The 13,217-nt window shown below is 49.4% G+C and overlaps 1 protein-coding gene across 1 annotated transcript in view; it reads left to right on the top strand.

The window, feature by feature from the left end:
* The first annotated feature begins 676 nt into the window (after positions 1–676).
* tsc22d3 (TSC22 domain family, member 3) overlaps positions 677–13,217 on the top strand; it is a 29,711-nt gene continuing 17,170 nt past the window's right edge. Inside the window, exons 1-2 of the mRNA XM_062525466.1 lie at positions 677–1,513; positions 5,306–5,383. Coding sequence (XP_062381450.1) covers positions 1,188–1,513; positions 5,306–5,383 — 404 coding nt within the window. The 5' untranslated portion in view covers positions 677–1,187. The remainder of the gene's footprint in view (positions 1,514–5,305; positions 5,384–13,217) is intronic.

Below are 13,217 nucleotides of genomic sequence, written 5' to 3'. Positions count from 1 at the left end.
GATGCGCTTGGAACGCAGTTCATGCGGGCGACTGTTATATAACAATCGTGTGTGAGGAGCGGATCTCCACAGTGGAGACACAGTGAGCCAGACACACATAATGATAATGTGCACACAAACGCATGTTTACGGGCATAAAAGGGGCACAAATATATATATACAAATGATAAAAAAAAAAAAAACACTTGCTGGCTTTACGCATGCACTCTTGTATGGGTGTGTTTGTTTATGTGTGTGTGTGTGTGTGTGTGTGTGTGCGTGCATGCTGATTTCTGGCAGTTTCTCTCTGTGTGCTGATGCGCCGCCCCTTGAGGAGGCGTCTCTGAACACTAAGCGGCACATGTCGAGCAGCATGCTCTTGCTCTCTCTTGTTCTCCCTCTCTGTCTCTCTCTCTCTTTCTCTCTCTCTATCTTACGTGTTTCATCCCTCCCCTAATTGTGCTGAGGTGGAAGGGAGGGACCGAGAGAAGAGAGCAGCAGAGAAAGAGAGTGAGTGAAGCGGGGCGAAGAGAGAAAGAGGAGGGCCCAGTGTGAGAACGGGGCAGAGTCTCTTACCAATCCCAAGGCTGCCCCCTCCCCTCTCCTCTCGCACCCCTCCCTGTCTGCTGCTGTGGCTTGTTGTACTCACACACAGAACAGCGGGAGAAAAGTGTGTACGAGAGAGAGAGAGAGAGAGAGAGAGAGAGAGAGAGAGAGAGAGACAGAGAGAGAGAGAGAGAGAAAGGAATAGAAAAGGAGTGAGGGGGAGTGAGAAAAAGAGAAAGAGAGAGAGTGAGGGAGGGAGGGATAGATAGAGAAAGAGAGAGAGAGAGCAGTGAGCACATTCTGGTTTTGCTTTCAAACTCTCGCTCTCCGCTGAATCAGTGTGTTGCCGTGACAGCTGCCCCACACGTACACACACGCCAGAGAACGAGTAGCGTGGCGACGAGGAAGAGACACCAACGGCCGATTCTTCAACCCTGCGCCGTCGAGCAGCACCTGGAAGGGCTCATTCCACTGCCCCTACACCTGGACAGTCCGCCGTCGTCCACTCAGGAGAAGGCAGCCAGGCTCTTGCTCCCTCTCTGGGCTGACCGCTGAACCTCCCGGACACCAGGCGCTCCTCTGGGCCTGACCGCTCTGCACCCCACCGTCTCCATCCTCACACTCAGGTAGCCCTTGACCGTGCGCGACTCTCGACCGCTGCCATGTCGGACGAGGACTGCCGCTCGCCCATCGGGCTGGACTGCTGCAGCTGCTGCGTGGACCTGGCCAACGGCTACCTGCCGGAGAGCCCCGGGCGCGGCGGGGGGGGCCTGGGCGGCCTGGGCAGCCCCACCTTCACCAACCACTTCAGGCAGCTGCGCGACCAGCTGCTCTTCCAGAACCTCAACACGGACAAGCTCAACAACATCATCATGCGCCAGGACTCGCTGGAGTCGGTGGTCAACGACCCCTGCTACCTGCTCAACGAGGGCATCTGCAACAGCAACATCGACCAGACCCTGCTCTCCATCCTGCTCTTCTTCCACAGGTATGCATGGAGACACACCTTCTTACACCCCCCACCCCCCCCCCCCCCCCCTTCCCGCCCCCCAACTCTGGGCCCGACCTCAACTCTGAACCCCATCATCTCTCTTCCATTCTATTGGAGAATCATAGGGGAGACCTCACCTGTCTAAGTTACTGTAATGTTCCTCTAATGTTTCCCTTCTGTGATTTCAACTGTAGTTTCCAAGGAAACTCCCACCTGTCTAAGTTAATGTTCTCCTCATCTGTTTCTCTGTGATTTTAGCTGTAGTGTTTGTGTCGCTCGCACCCTCTTTAAGTGAATCTGTGATTGAACATAATAAGGTGTCACCTAACTCCAGATCCAAATCCGACAAGAATGGGGGTTAATTTTAAGTTAATTACACGGTTCAAAGACTGATCAATTGTAGATTTCAATTGGGAAGGAATGTCAGTCCCCTCTGGCTAGTCTATAATTGAGGACAGAGTAGTATCTCATTTCCCAACTCAACGTGTGTTTAGAATATAAAAGTGAAACAGAGTCAGATTACTGTGTTTTGAAGAATGCTGCGCGTTCAGAAGCAAGTGATTTAGATGGAAGAAGTAGCCTAACACATGACCCATATGAATGAAGTACTGTGATGTGAAAAAGGATGTGTGAGCCATGTATTTTTAAACACGTTTCAACATGACCTTCCACGTGGATCAGAGGATGCTAACACACAGTCTACTTCAAAGTTGTTAAGAAGTTTTGTGGTAGACCTCCCTATTTCTCTTGACATTCTCATGTAAACTATTGGGCTTTAGTCAAACCAAATAAGTAATTTGCTGTATAGGCAAGACTGGTTTGAATACTGTCAAGACTTGTTTTTTTGCAAGGATTAAAATGTAATACAAGACATCAGAGGCAATTATCAGCAATTACTCCAAAGCACAAGAATTAAGCTTAACAAACAACAGTGTTGAGTTCCTCCCTCCAGGTGAATATGGCAACATGAACTTTATTTATTTATTTATTTGGTTATTTATTTATTTATTTACCAGAAACAGCAAAACAGGAAGGGTTGGTCCATAGTGAGAATCTCTGCACATACAGTACGGGGCTGCTGGGTGAAAAGTCAGTAAACACACTCAGTCTACTCAGAGCACATACTGTAGTCAGATCAGTTGCTTGACTACTCTATAAAGGGCTTGGCTACTGTAAAACTATATGGTCACCGATAACACTTTAGGACACGCTATCATTATGGTATAGACTATCATGTATTATATCATATAGACTTGCTTCCTTTATGTGTCAATATGTTAGTGAAGCAGATATTTGGGGTAAAGGTCCAGGATGGACTTGCCAGACATGCAGCTTAAGGCAACATTTCTGATAAGGAAGCCGTAAAAAGCACTTTTCCGTCACATTCTTGCTGCTTTGTGAAAAATGACATCATCCCCATGAACCTTTGCTCAGGTTGTTATTTAAGCTCAGTAAAAAAAACCCCAAAGAAACAGACAACGTAGACTTTACCTTTGACCTCTACCTGAAGTTCAGGGCTATAGTCAGACTATGACCAGACATGAGCAGCCCCACGCTAGCTGTGTAGATTTTGTGTACACCGTCAACACCAGCTTGGGAAATCAGCTGGCCCTGTTGTGTTGTGCCAACTGAAAATAAACACAGTTAATTTCATTTTGGAAAAAGGAGAGGTTGTGTATGCTCAGTCGAAAGTAATGAGTACACAGCTATCTTTTTCAACAAACAGCAATCTGATAAGGCGGGTAAATATTGATTCGCAGCCTGAAATAAGGTGAAGGTTGCACTTTTTGTCCAGCTTATTTATTGCACTGCAATCTTTTTGCCGTTATCTCCTATCTGATGTTATGTTCATCTGTAAGGTGAGGACTTTTGATAAAGACCTGATTAGCCGTATGGTTCCTATAAGTTTCCAAGAAGCTGCATTCACTTACAAGGGCACAGATGCACAGATAATATCTCCTCAGAGTTTTGAGCCAGTTAATGTTTAATCCATCTTATCGTGATGGGTGCCCTTTTGGACATGGCTAGCTGGAAGGCTCCAGACTACATGATTAATATAAGGTCATAAATACCACAGGTAGGACAACAGATTGATACGGCTTATGTGCCAGCAGTGTCCGACTGGGAGAATGTTGTCCTTGATTGATTAACTATTCAGCACCCACAAGTCTGGAATAGAAGAATAGAATAGAATATATACTTTTTTGATCCCGTGAGGGAAATTCAGTTCTCTGCATTTAACCCAATTTAACCGAATTAGTGAACACACAGCACACAGTGAACACACAGTGAGGTGAATCACACAACCCAGAGCAGTGAGCTGCCTGCCCAACCAGCGGCGCTCGGGGAGCAGTGAGGGGTTAGGTGCCTTGCTCAAGGGCACTTCAGCCGTGGTGGACTGGACGGGGATCGAACCGGCAACCCTCCAGTTACAAGCCCGATGCACTAACCAGTACACCACGGCTGCCCACAAAAAAGGCACCAGTGATTTGGCAACTGAAAACAGTTTCTGTCTTAATCAAAGAAGAGGAGTCTTCCATTCCCTTGCACTCATTACTTGAAGAGACTAACAAGGCCATTTTGCTGCTTCTGATGAGCCATCAGTTTTTTTCTACCCATTCACCTTACATAACTCCCCTGCTTTTTTTTTCTTTTTTTCTTTTTACCCCGACCACCAAAGCAAACATCTGTCCCTTTGCTTGATAAAAATCCTTGTCCCCTTTTTCCCCTCCCCAGTCAGTGTCCCTTTGATATTTACAAAGAGGCCCGTGGGGTTGGACACTGTGTATTTGATATGGCTGTGATAAAGTAGGTGTGTCTGTTTAATGAAGCACAGAACAGGGAGTTACAGAGAGAAAGTTGGCAGGACTAGGCCAGTTCGCAACAGCCACTCTCCAGCTCTCTGTGGAATGTAGGCAAGAGAGGGGGGGAACTCTGTGACCTATTGCTAAAATATAGACGTTTACTCAATGTCCAAGAATGAAAACAACCGAGCTGCAGAATGCAGTGACAAACTCCAGGCCTTTAGGGTTCCACCCAAGGCAGCTTCTGTCGACCCTCTCAGTCTTCTGAAGTGCTGACACTGTCTAAGAAAAGCATCAGGAGACTTTAAGGATAGTGTGTACTTGCTGCAGCAGCGCATTTACTTAATAGGATTAAATATAAGCATGCTTGCATATAACAATGGCAAAAACCTTGTATCACAGTTACTGAATGCACAGCTCAGAAAGACTCAGCTCAGCCATTGTGAATGATCTGCTATATTTAAACAAGCATGTAAACAGACGCGAGGGCATCTAAATCCACATGCATCATTCACGGAGGAAATAAAAGCACAAAATAAACGCACAATATTCACGATACAAGTCAGGTCACACTCTGTGCTGGGTTATGTGTGTGATGGATTAGCTGAAGTGCACAGGGAGGACGGCTCGTCTCCAGAGCGCTCAGTGGTCAGCTCCGGTCCTCCTCCCAGGTCAAGAGTGGGAGGAGACCCCTTCTGTTGGTGTGCATGCGTGGCCCTGAGGTCCTGAGATATGGCTGCTTTGTGAGTTGGCACTGACCCACCAGGTATACAGCCCGCAGCCTTGCACACACTGACCCGTGCTGCCCGGTGCCGAGCGAGCTTGTTTGCCAAACAAACAAAAAACTTGCAGCTAGAACACTTTGTTCTCGTTCTCAAGTGTGAGCTTTCTTGGCTGCCTGGAAGGCTCTTTTTTTTCTCTCTCTCTCTCTCTCTCTCTCTCTCTCTTTGGCAACTTGCAAAATAATATCGGATGTCTCTTGCAGCAGCGAGACGCGCAGGAGCGGCCTTCGTCCCATGAGGGGAGACAGCGGCGATGGAGACACTGGGACACGTGCTGACATGTACGTACGCGCACCAGCACACACACACACACACACACACACACACACATACTGTACATATATTAAAAATGGCACCATGCACACACACATTCACACCCAGAAATACATGCATACACTCACACACACACACACACACACACACACACACACACACACGCACACACACACACACGCACACACACACAAGCACAGATACTGTGTCTGCAGTGAGCAGGACTAGGGCGACAGTCTGTACTAATAAAAGGCACCCCAGACATCACATGTGAAATGAGGGTGGAAACACTTAGAGCCGGGTCATAATAAAACTGATGTCTACCACATGAGGGCTCAGAGCAATTCTCAGCACAAGACGTCCTAGGCACAGGCCCCAGCGTTCAAACCTGTGCTCACTTACTCAAAGCAAAAAAAAATCCACAAGGGCTCTTAACAGGAGCCCAGTCAATTTGTTGTTGTAAGAAGACGGCCATTAAAATAGCGGGCGGCGTAATATCCATAGCTTGCATGCAGCACGTGACAGATGGTACACATTTGAGTGTTTCATAACTGAAGTCATCTGCAGGCCTTAACTCCACCATAGGGCCACAGTAAAGATATACGGCCTTAATTATTCCTTTATGGTTTTTGCGGCGGGGTGCTCACTGTAACTAGGCTTCGCTCCAGTTCTCGGTAACAAAACCGATGTGTACAGAAAGCGTGCGGCTGGGCGGCATCGGGGCGTGTGTGTTATTATAAGCCCAGACGCTTTGGTTGGGGATTCTCCTCGAGTCGGCCTGGAATCTCGGCGAATGTAGGCAGAGGCGAGCTGTTACGTAAAAACAAAGAAAGGAAAAAAGGTACTCAGGGTTCATGGACGGCTGCCGAGAGCTATGCGCTGGGCAGGCCGCCTTTTTCCTTTCCGACTTCTTCTTTTGGGAAGGGAGGGAGGGAGTGAAAAACAGAAAGGGAGAATGGAGGGAAAAGAGCTCCTGGTTTGGTGGGATGAGTGTGGAGGAAATGGTGGGCTTTTTTTGCGGAGCTCCGAGGAGGAGTCCTGGCAGGAGAGCTCCCCACCTCGGCCGTTCCTCACGGGTCGCCGTGCCCGACCTGTGGCCGCCATGCGGTGCGGTGCGCCGGGGGAGCCTCCACCGTCCGTCAGCTGCTCGAGCGGCCGAGGAAAACACCGCCTCCAGCTTCCTGTGTCAGCAGGGCGAGTGGGAGATTCAGGGGAGTTTGGAGGGAGTGAGAGAGAGAGACAGAGAGGACAGAGGAGAAAAAGAAAGGGTCAGAATGACTGAGTCAGCATTAAAAAGTGATATAAAAAAAAAAAAAGCTCGGGGCACTCTTCTCCAACTCAGGAAACACAAAACACATTACTCCGGGAGTTTGCTGAGATAGTCAGCTACAGTAGATTCGAGAGAGGAGGATTGCGAGTGAGTCACGGTCCACAATCGACTTATAATGTTGTCAGTCAAGCTGTGACCTGACCGATGGATTTTCCATGTCATGTTCCAATAGTAGCGGATTTGCATAGCCTACATGCGGCTGGCTGCACCTCTGCCACACAGGCGACATTCAAGGTTGAGCAGACACACCCGTGCATTATGCGCTCAACAGCCTGTCTGGGAAGAGACAGACAGGTCCCTCTTGTCAAATAAATTAAGACGAATCCGTCATACTTAACAGCACCAGACTGTCTGCGACACCAGGCAACATTTTATGATGCTACGAATGAAAAAAAATAAACGGAGCTTCTCAATGTTGAGAGTACAAGCAACGCGTTTAGATTCGACTAACAGCTGTGTCGTCTGATTACTTGTCTTTTCTATATGACGGTGGCAGCGCAGACAATGGCTCCACTGTCACGCACACAAAAGCGCTGGCAGAGGTATACACCGTCTTCTTAATTGACTGCTTGAATAACAGCATTGTTTTGACTAGCTGAAGGGAGTCTTGAGTGTGTGCCAGCGGCTGGGTGGAAGGCTGCGCTTTGTGAGACGGTTAAAAGGTGGTCTTATTCCAAGAACTAGCACTAGCGGGTGCTGACAGACTCGGTCCTCATAGGGCCACACTATGGGTGGCTGTCTCTGTTGTGTGTGTGTGTGTGTGTGTGGGGTGGAGCGCTGGTGGTGTGCTGGGTGGGTGTGGTGTGGGCACGTCCAGGGTCATAGTTAACCCAAACACACAGTGGGCAAAAGCGTGGCACGCAAAGGCACTGCCATGGACAGACTGCAGCCTCACAGTAGAGCTGGCGGAGCCAGACAGAGATAAGGACTGTACAGTCGCACTGATGCAGAGCTCTCTCTCTCTCTTTCTTTCTCTCTCTCTCTCTTTCTCTCTCTCTCTCTCTCTATCTATCTCTCTCTCTCTCTCTGCCCTGCACCATGACAGTGGCAATATAAACCAGCTGAACCTGTTCCTCGCTCGAGACACAATTACACAGATCAAGGAGGAAAAAAAGAAAGAAAAACACAGAGAGAATGACACCGAGAGAGGTGACAGAGGTCACGAGTGAGAGGGCAGATGAGGCCGCCCATCGAGTGGAGTGTCTGGAATGAGACGAAACCAAACGCCCTTGAGTCCCGAGGAGAGTGTGCAGGCCGTTCTCATTAGGCCACCTCTGGAGACTAACACAGGGGCCATCTCACGGGGCAGCTGATGCGCGGACCGAATACAGACACTCCGACTTCATAACGAGGCTTCATAACGTTTAGCCCAGAGGAGGGGTGGTCAGGAACGCGCAGAGCCAACCGACAATAGAGCAACAAAAGGCCTCTCTTTGAGCAAAGACGCACAGTACAGTCAGGGCTCTGCGTCAGCCGCCCTGCAGGCGCGGGGAATAACTGGAAGGAGCGTGAATCAAAGGCTTGGCACGAGAGAACGGGCGGACTAATCGCTCGGTGTCATGATACAGCTCTTTTCCAAGGAACAACAGCACGTCGTGAAGAAATCGTGTTTACACAGAGATTATGCTACAGGGGGAGAAGGTGAGAAGGGTTGCTTCAGCAGCTGAAGGGGTTTATGGGTAACAGGAAATTCGTTTTCTCCTCTCCAGATGAGGACCTCGGTTGAACCCACAAAACCTTAGCAGCTGCGAGTCTCGATTTTGAGAGGGCTCAAACAGGTATCTCCGGGGTGAGCTTCGAAACCTGCTGCGATATCCAAAATAGGGCACAAAATCTCTACTCTAGCCCGCCTATATTTAGAGAAGAGCCAAACACACAACCGACTGGCAGCATCGACAGTGCCACATTGGAAATAAATTAACTTTGCCACGTCACCGCTCCGGGGCTCGGCATAAAAATCAATTACGCTGACGGATTGGAAGCAGAAAAAAGGGCTCTTAGGGAAACATTCGCCCGATGTCGCCCGCCAAAGGAGCGCTGGACGCTCAAACGAGGGGGGTGTGGGGGGCATTTTCTGCCCATCTCCATGGCGTGTTTGCTTAGCTCCGCTTGTCGTGTTGTCATCCATCTCATGGTGGCATGCTGGCAGGGCTCTGGGCGTGTGAGTGTGAGTGTGTGAGTGTGAGTGTGAGTGTGTGAGTGTGTGTGTGGGGGTTATATAATAGGGCCCGTGGCCGGAGTTCAGTGGTGGGAGATGTGGCATGCTGCTGCTGCTGGGCCGCGGGCTCTTATCTGGCCCCGCTCAGGCTCTGGTGTCCATTAAGATAATGAGCGGAGCTGTCCACACACACACACACACACCACACACCGTGTGCTCCCTGAGCTCTCCCTCCCTCGCTTCCCCCTCTCTCCTTGGAGCCGAGCAGCATGGGACCTGGCAGGCATCTCCGTGAACTAAGCGTGAAGAAGTCCCCCCTCCGTGTGTCATCAGCGGAATAAAAAAAAAAATAGAAAAATAAAGCGAGAGAGATTTGACTGGCTCAGAGTCTGGGCCCATGTGGTGATAGCTGAACAGATACAGCGCCGCGGCGGTCTGGCATGAGAGCGGAGTTATCGCGCAGTCAAAACACTATTAGGGTGTAGCCGACCCAGTTCAAAAGCCCACACTGGCTGACACCTCAAAGTGCTGCCGGTCAGATGATGAAACGGTAAAGCCACAGTGGCTAAGACGGCAAGACCTGCCACTTTTTTAGTGACCAAGACGGCAAGACCTGCCGCTTTTTTTGTGACCGAGACGGCAAGACCTGCCTCTCTTTTTTTTTGTTGGTTGAAGTGAGCCAGCTACTGTCCGGCCCTTGCAAGCCAGCGGGTGATTAACTCCGACAAGCCCTGGCTAGAGGGCAGCCGGCTCTTGAAGCCAGCCGCGAGAACACTCTGTCCTCTTGTAGCGGTTCATGGGAAAAGATGATTCACCCACTCATCCTGGCTGATCCCTCCTGCTCCTCTGCGTCGCGCCATAATGCCCCCTGACGCTAAAAGGGCATCCATTTGGAATCTTGGGCTGGCGTGACTTCGCCCCTGTCTCGTGGCCTGGTGTCTTTTGTCACCTTCTTAATACTGGCCGCGTACGGCTTTGATGGACCTTATCAGATCGGTCTGGCCCGCGCACTCAGACGTCTCAGGACACTGAAAGCCGACCAGCCATACAGACAGACACACACACACACACACACACACACACAGACGCACACACACACACGCACACACACACACACACACACACATGCCATTGTGTGCTCGGGGTATGCACCGTTGGTTATGTAAGGCGGTCGTGTTTTTAAAAGAGCGTTTTCCAGGACCAACAATAGTAAAAACAAAAGTGTTTTTGTGTTCTCTGCCACTCTCTCTGCCTGTTTAATTATAGGAGCACACAATTCTAAAAGGCGCCTCTCACGCAACAGGCAATATTATGTAACACAGACATCATTGTCTTAAATATTTCATGATGATATTTTTGTATCACTTTTAAAGCGTCATAGTTATTCTACCAAATACAAACTTTATAAATATACTGCTTCACATTTACTGTGAACTGCTGTTATTAAAACATTTCATATTTGCATATATGTGACTGACACATTTGACATGACTCATGCAACTCAAATCATCAATTGTCCTTAAGAAAACATCAGCTTTAACTGTGTGAAAAAGTCAACGAGGCAAATATCTTGCTGGAATGCCCTGACTTGTTCATTCCAATCTGAACGAGAGGATTGAGCAACCACCCCCCCCCCTCCCACTCCCCCTCCCACCCTGCACTATGTTCTTCTCTGCCCAGTCTGTGAAATAACAATTAAAGGACATGTGCTATTTCACATCCAAAACACTCCCTGTTTTTGGAAAGCACATGCAAAAAGCGAAGGATGAGACGAGCCCTCAAAAGAAGGGCAGGAAGACAACACTTTGCCGAAGGTCACGCCAGGACATGGACGCAGAGTGTCCCCGGCAACAAGGGGAGGATGTCTTGGGCAACCAGTTCACAGGGTGTGCTGCAAGCTGTGGTTTCTTCAGAGATGTCAGGGTGTTCTGCGGTGGTGTCCTCACCTCACAGTGAGAAAAAAAACATCCAAAAACAACACACCCCACCCTTGAGAAGCCTGTCTGATTTTGCAAAGATTCATCAAGCGCTTGCCCTAACTCGACACTAGTTTACACTATTAGACAGTTAACGGCACACTAGGCAGCGTGCTCTCTCCTGAAAAACAGGAAAAGGAAAAATTCAGTGAGGTTCTCGATTTGCCTGTCCAAAAAAACATCCACATGGTTTTAATTGGTGCTTGTTTTTCTGCAGTGGTCACTGAGCACTAACATATGTTTCTGAGAAGGAAACTGCTGCCAAACTGTCACATTCACACTCATTCATACCATCCAGTGTTTACTGCAGCTGTGGGAAAACGGGATGGGCATTAGGAAAGAATAGGCAGCTCTTAGGTAACCCTGCCATGATTTACAGGAAACCTCCGGCAACCTCTCGGTAACATTCCTCTAACAATATGTCTCTCTCTTCTCCCCCCTTGATTGTGGTTCTTTGTCATTCATTACTTAAAACCCAGTTGAGACTTGATTCTGTGCTCCTATGAAAATGAAGAAATGGAGACAGATTGACTGAGCATTGGCAGTTAGAGTTGCAGTCCACCCGGGAGTGGGTGAGGGGGGGTGAGCGAGGTGAGGTGGGGACGACTGGTGGGCTGGGAGGGCAGAGGAGATTTATTTGCTTCTCGGAGCTACCCGGTGCTCATTTAAGGTGGATTTTTCCCCCCTTCTTTTCGCTGTGCGGACATAGATTGCTCCAGCGGTGGCTTGCCAAGTTGTGTTTGCCTGTGATTGTTCTTGGCCAATACCCAGGCCTTCCACTGGCAGCGGGGATGAGCAGGCTGCAACTGCAAACAAGATGCATCCTGTCTGGGACCACACTCCTGAGCATTGTTTACGAGGCCCGGTGCCACACGCAGGGCACGCCAGGGACTCTGGGCACGGTGGGGGCGCTAACTCCAGCGCTCGCTTGTGCCCGTGCTTGGGTTTTGCGGCTGCCATCTTCGCTAATTGGCCGCTGCCATTTTGTTCCTCCTGCGGCCGCATTCTTTCCGCAGAGATGTCATGGTGGGGTGAGTCACGATCTCGGACGCGGGCCCGACCTGTTGTTAGCATGCAAGTGAATGTAAATAAGTGGGGAGAAGTAAACACGGGGGCCCGGGGGACCCAGGAGCTCCGGCTCAGGCAGCCCCCCTTCAGAGCCAGGGAGTTTCTCAAGCCAAGAAAGCCAAGGCAGTGGGGGGCTGGAATGTGCAGCACAAACACACACACACACACACACACACACACACACAGACACACACACAGACACACACACAGACACACACACACACACACACACACCATGCACACACATACCATGCACACACACACACCATGCACAGAAACACACCACACGCACACACCATGCACGTACACATACACACACACACACACACACACACACACACACACACACACACACACACACACATCATGTCCTGCACTCCCCAATGCAGGCATGGGCTTGCTCTTTCACAGGGACACAAAAGCCTCGTCTGTCAGGACGGACCTCGAGCGCTAGAGTTTCTGCATCTGGTCCAGTTACTGGACACGGTCCCCAGAGTCTCATTGGAGCAGGACTTAGGCTTAATTTCCTCCCTAATTGACCCCCTCTCTTTGGCCCGGCGGAGTCCCTCCGCTCCAGAGCTCCAGCGGTCTGCCTGATGTGGAGAGCGCTCTGTTGCTGGGCATACAGTAGGGCTCTCGGAGTGAAGTAAGGTCACGGCCACGGTTTAAACTCAGGAAGTCACTTTGGCGAGCCACCCCACCCCCAGCCCCGGTGCCACCCATTCTTGGTTAATGTGTAGAATCAGTGGAGTGCTTCCTGTTTCAGTGTTTTTAAATAAGTCACTCAGATATTGTTGGAGACTTTTTTTTTTTGTAACCGTGTTGCTGGCCAGCATGCACTAGCGTGAGCCGTGGCCATGTTCCTCTGTGAGAACAACAAGCAGCCCACTGGATGACGGGGTGAAAAAACTCCAGTCGGGATTATCTCTGCAAATGACACTGTTTATAAACAAATGGCGCAGGGCCATGAAGCCAAAGTTGAGTTTCATTTGTGAAAAAAAAAGACTTATGCTCACAGCGGAGACTGATTTATAGCCGAAACGAACGCTTGATTTACCAAATAGAATAGGACTGTGTCACAATGCTGCTAGTGTTGACTTAACGCTATGTGGAAAGAATGAACCGCATTTCATCTAGCTTTGTGCTCCATTCAAGAACAAACATTTGGATGCTTGCCTTTTGGGTGCCCAAGTTTAATTACTATCTTGAGCGTCTGCTGTTGAGCTGTGAATACAACCAAGCACAATGAACGCACTTCTGATGTAACACATTTTGAAAGCGCAAAAAGAAGCCAGGCGAAATAAGTGAGC

The sequence above is a fragment of the Sardina pilchardus genome, chromosome 21, assembly GCF_963854185.1.
Source record: "Sardina pilchardus chromosome 21, fSarPil1.1, whole genome shotgun sequence".
NCBI classification, from domain to species: Eukaryota; Metazoa; Chordata; class Actinopteri; order Clupeiformes; family Clupeidae; genus Sardina; species Sardina pilchardus.
This window is presented reverse-complemented; position numbering and strand designations above follow the sequence as displayed.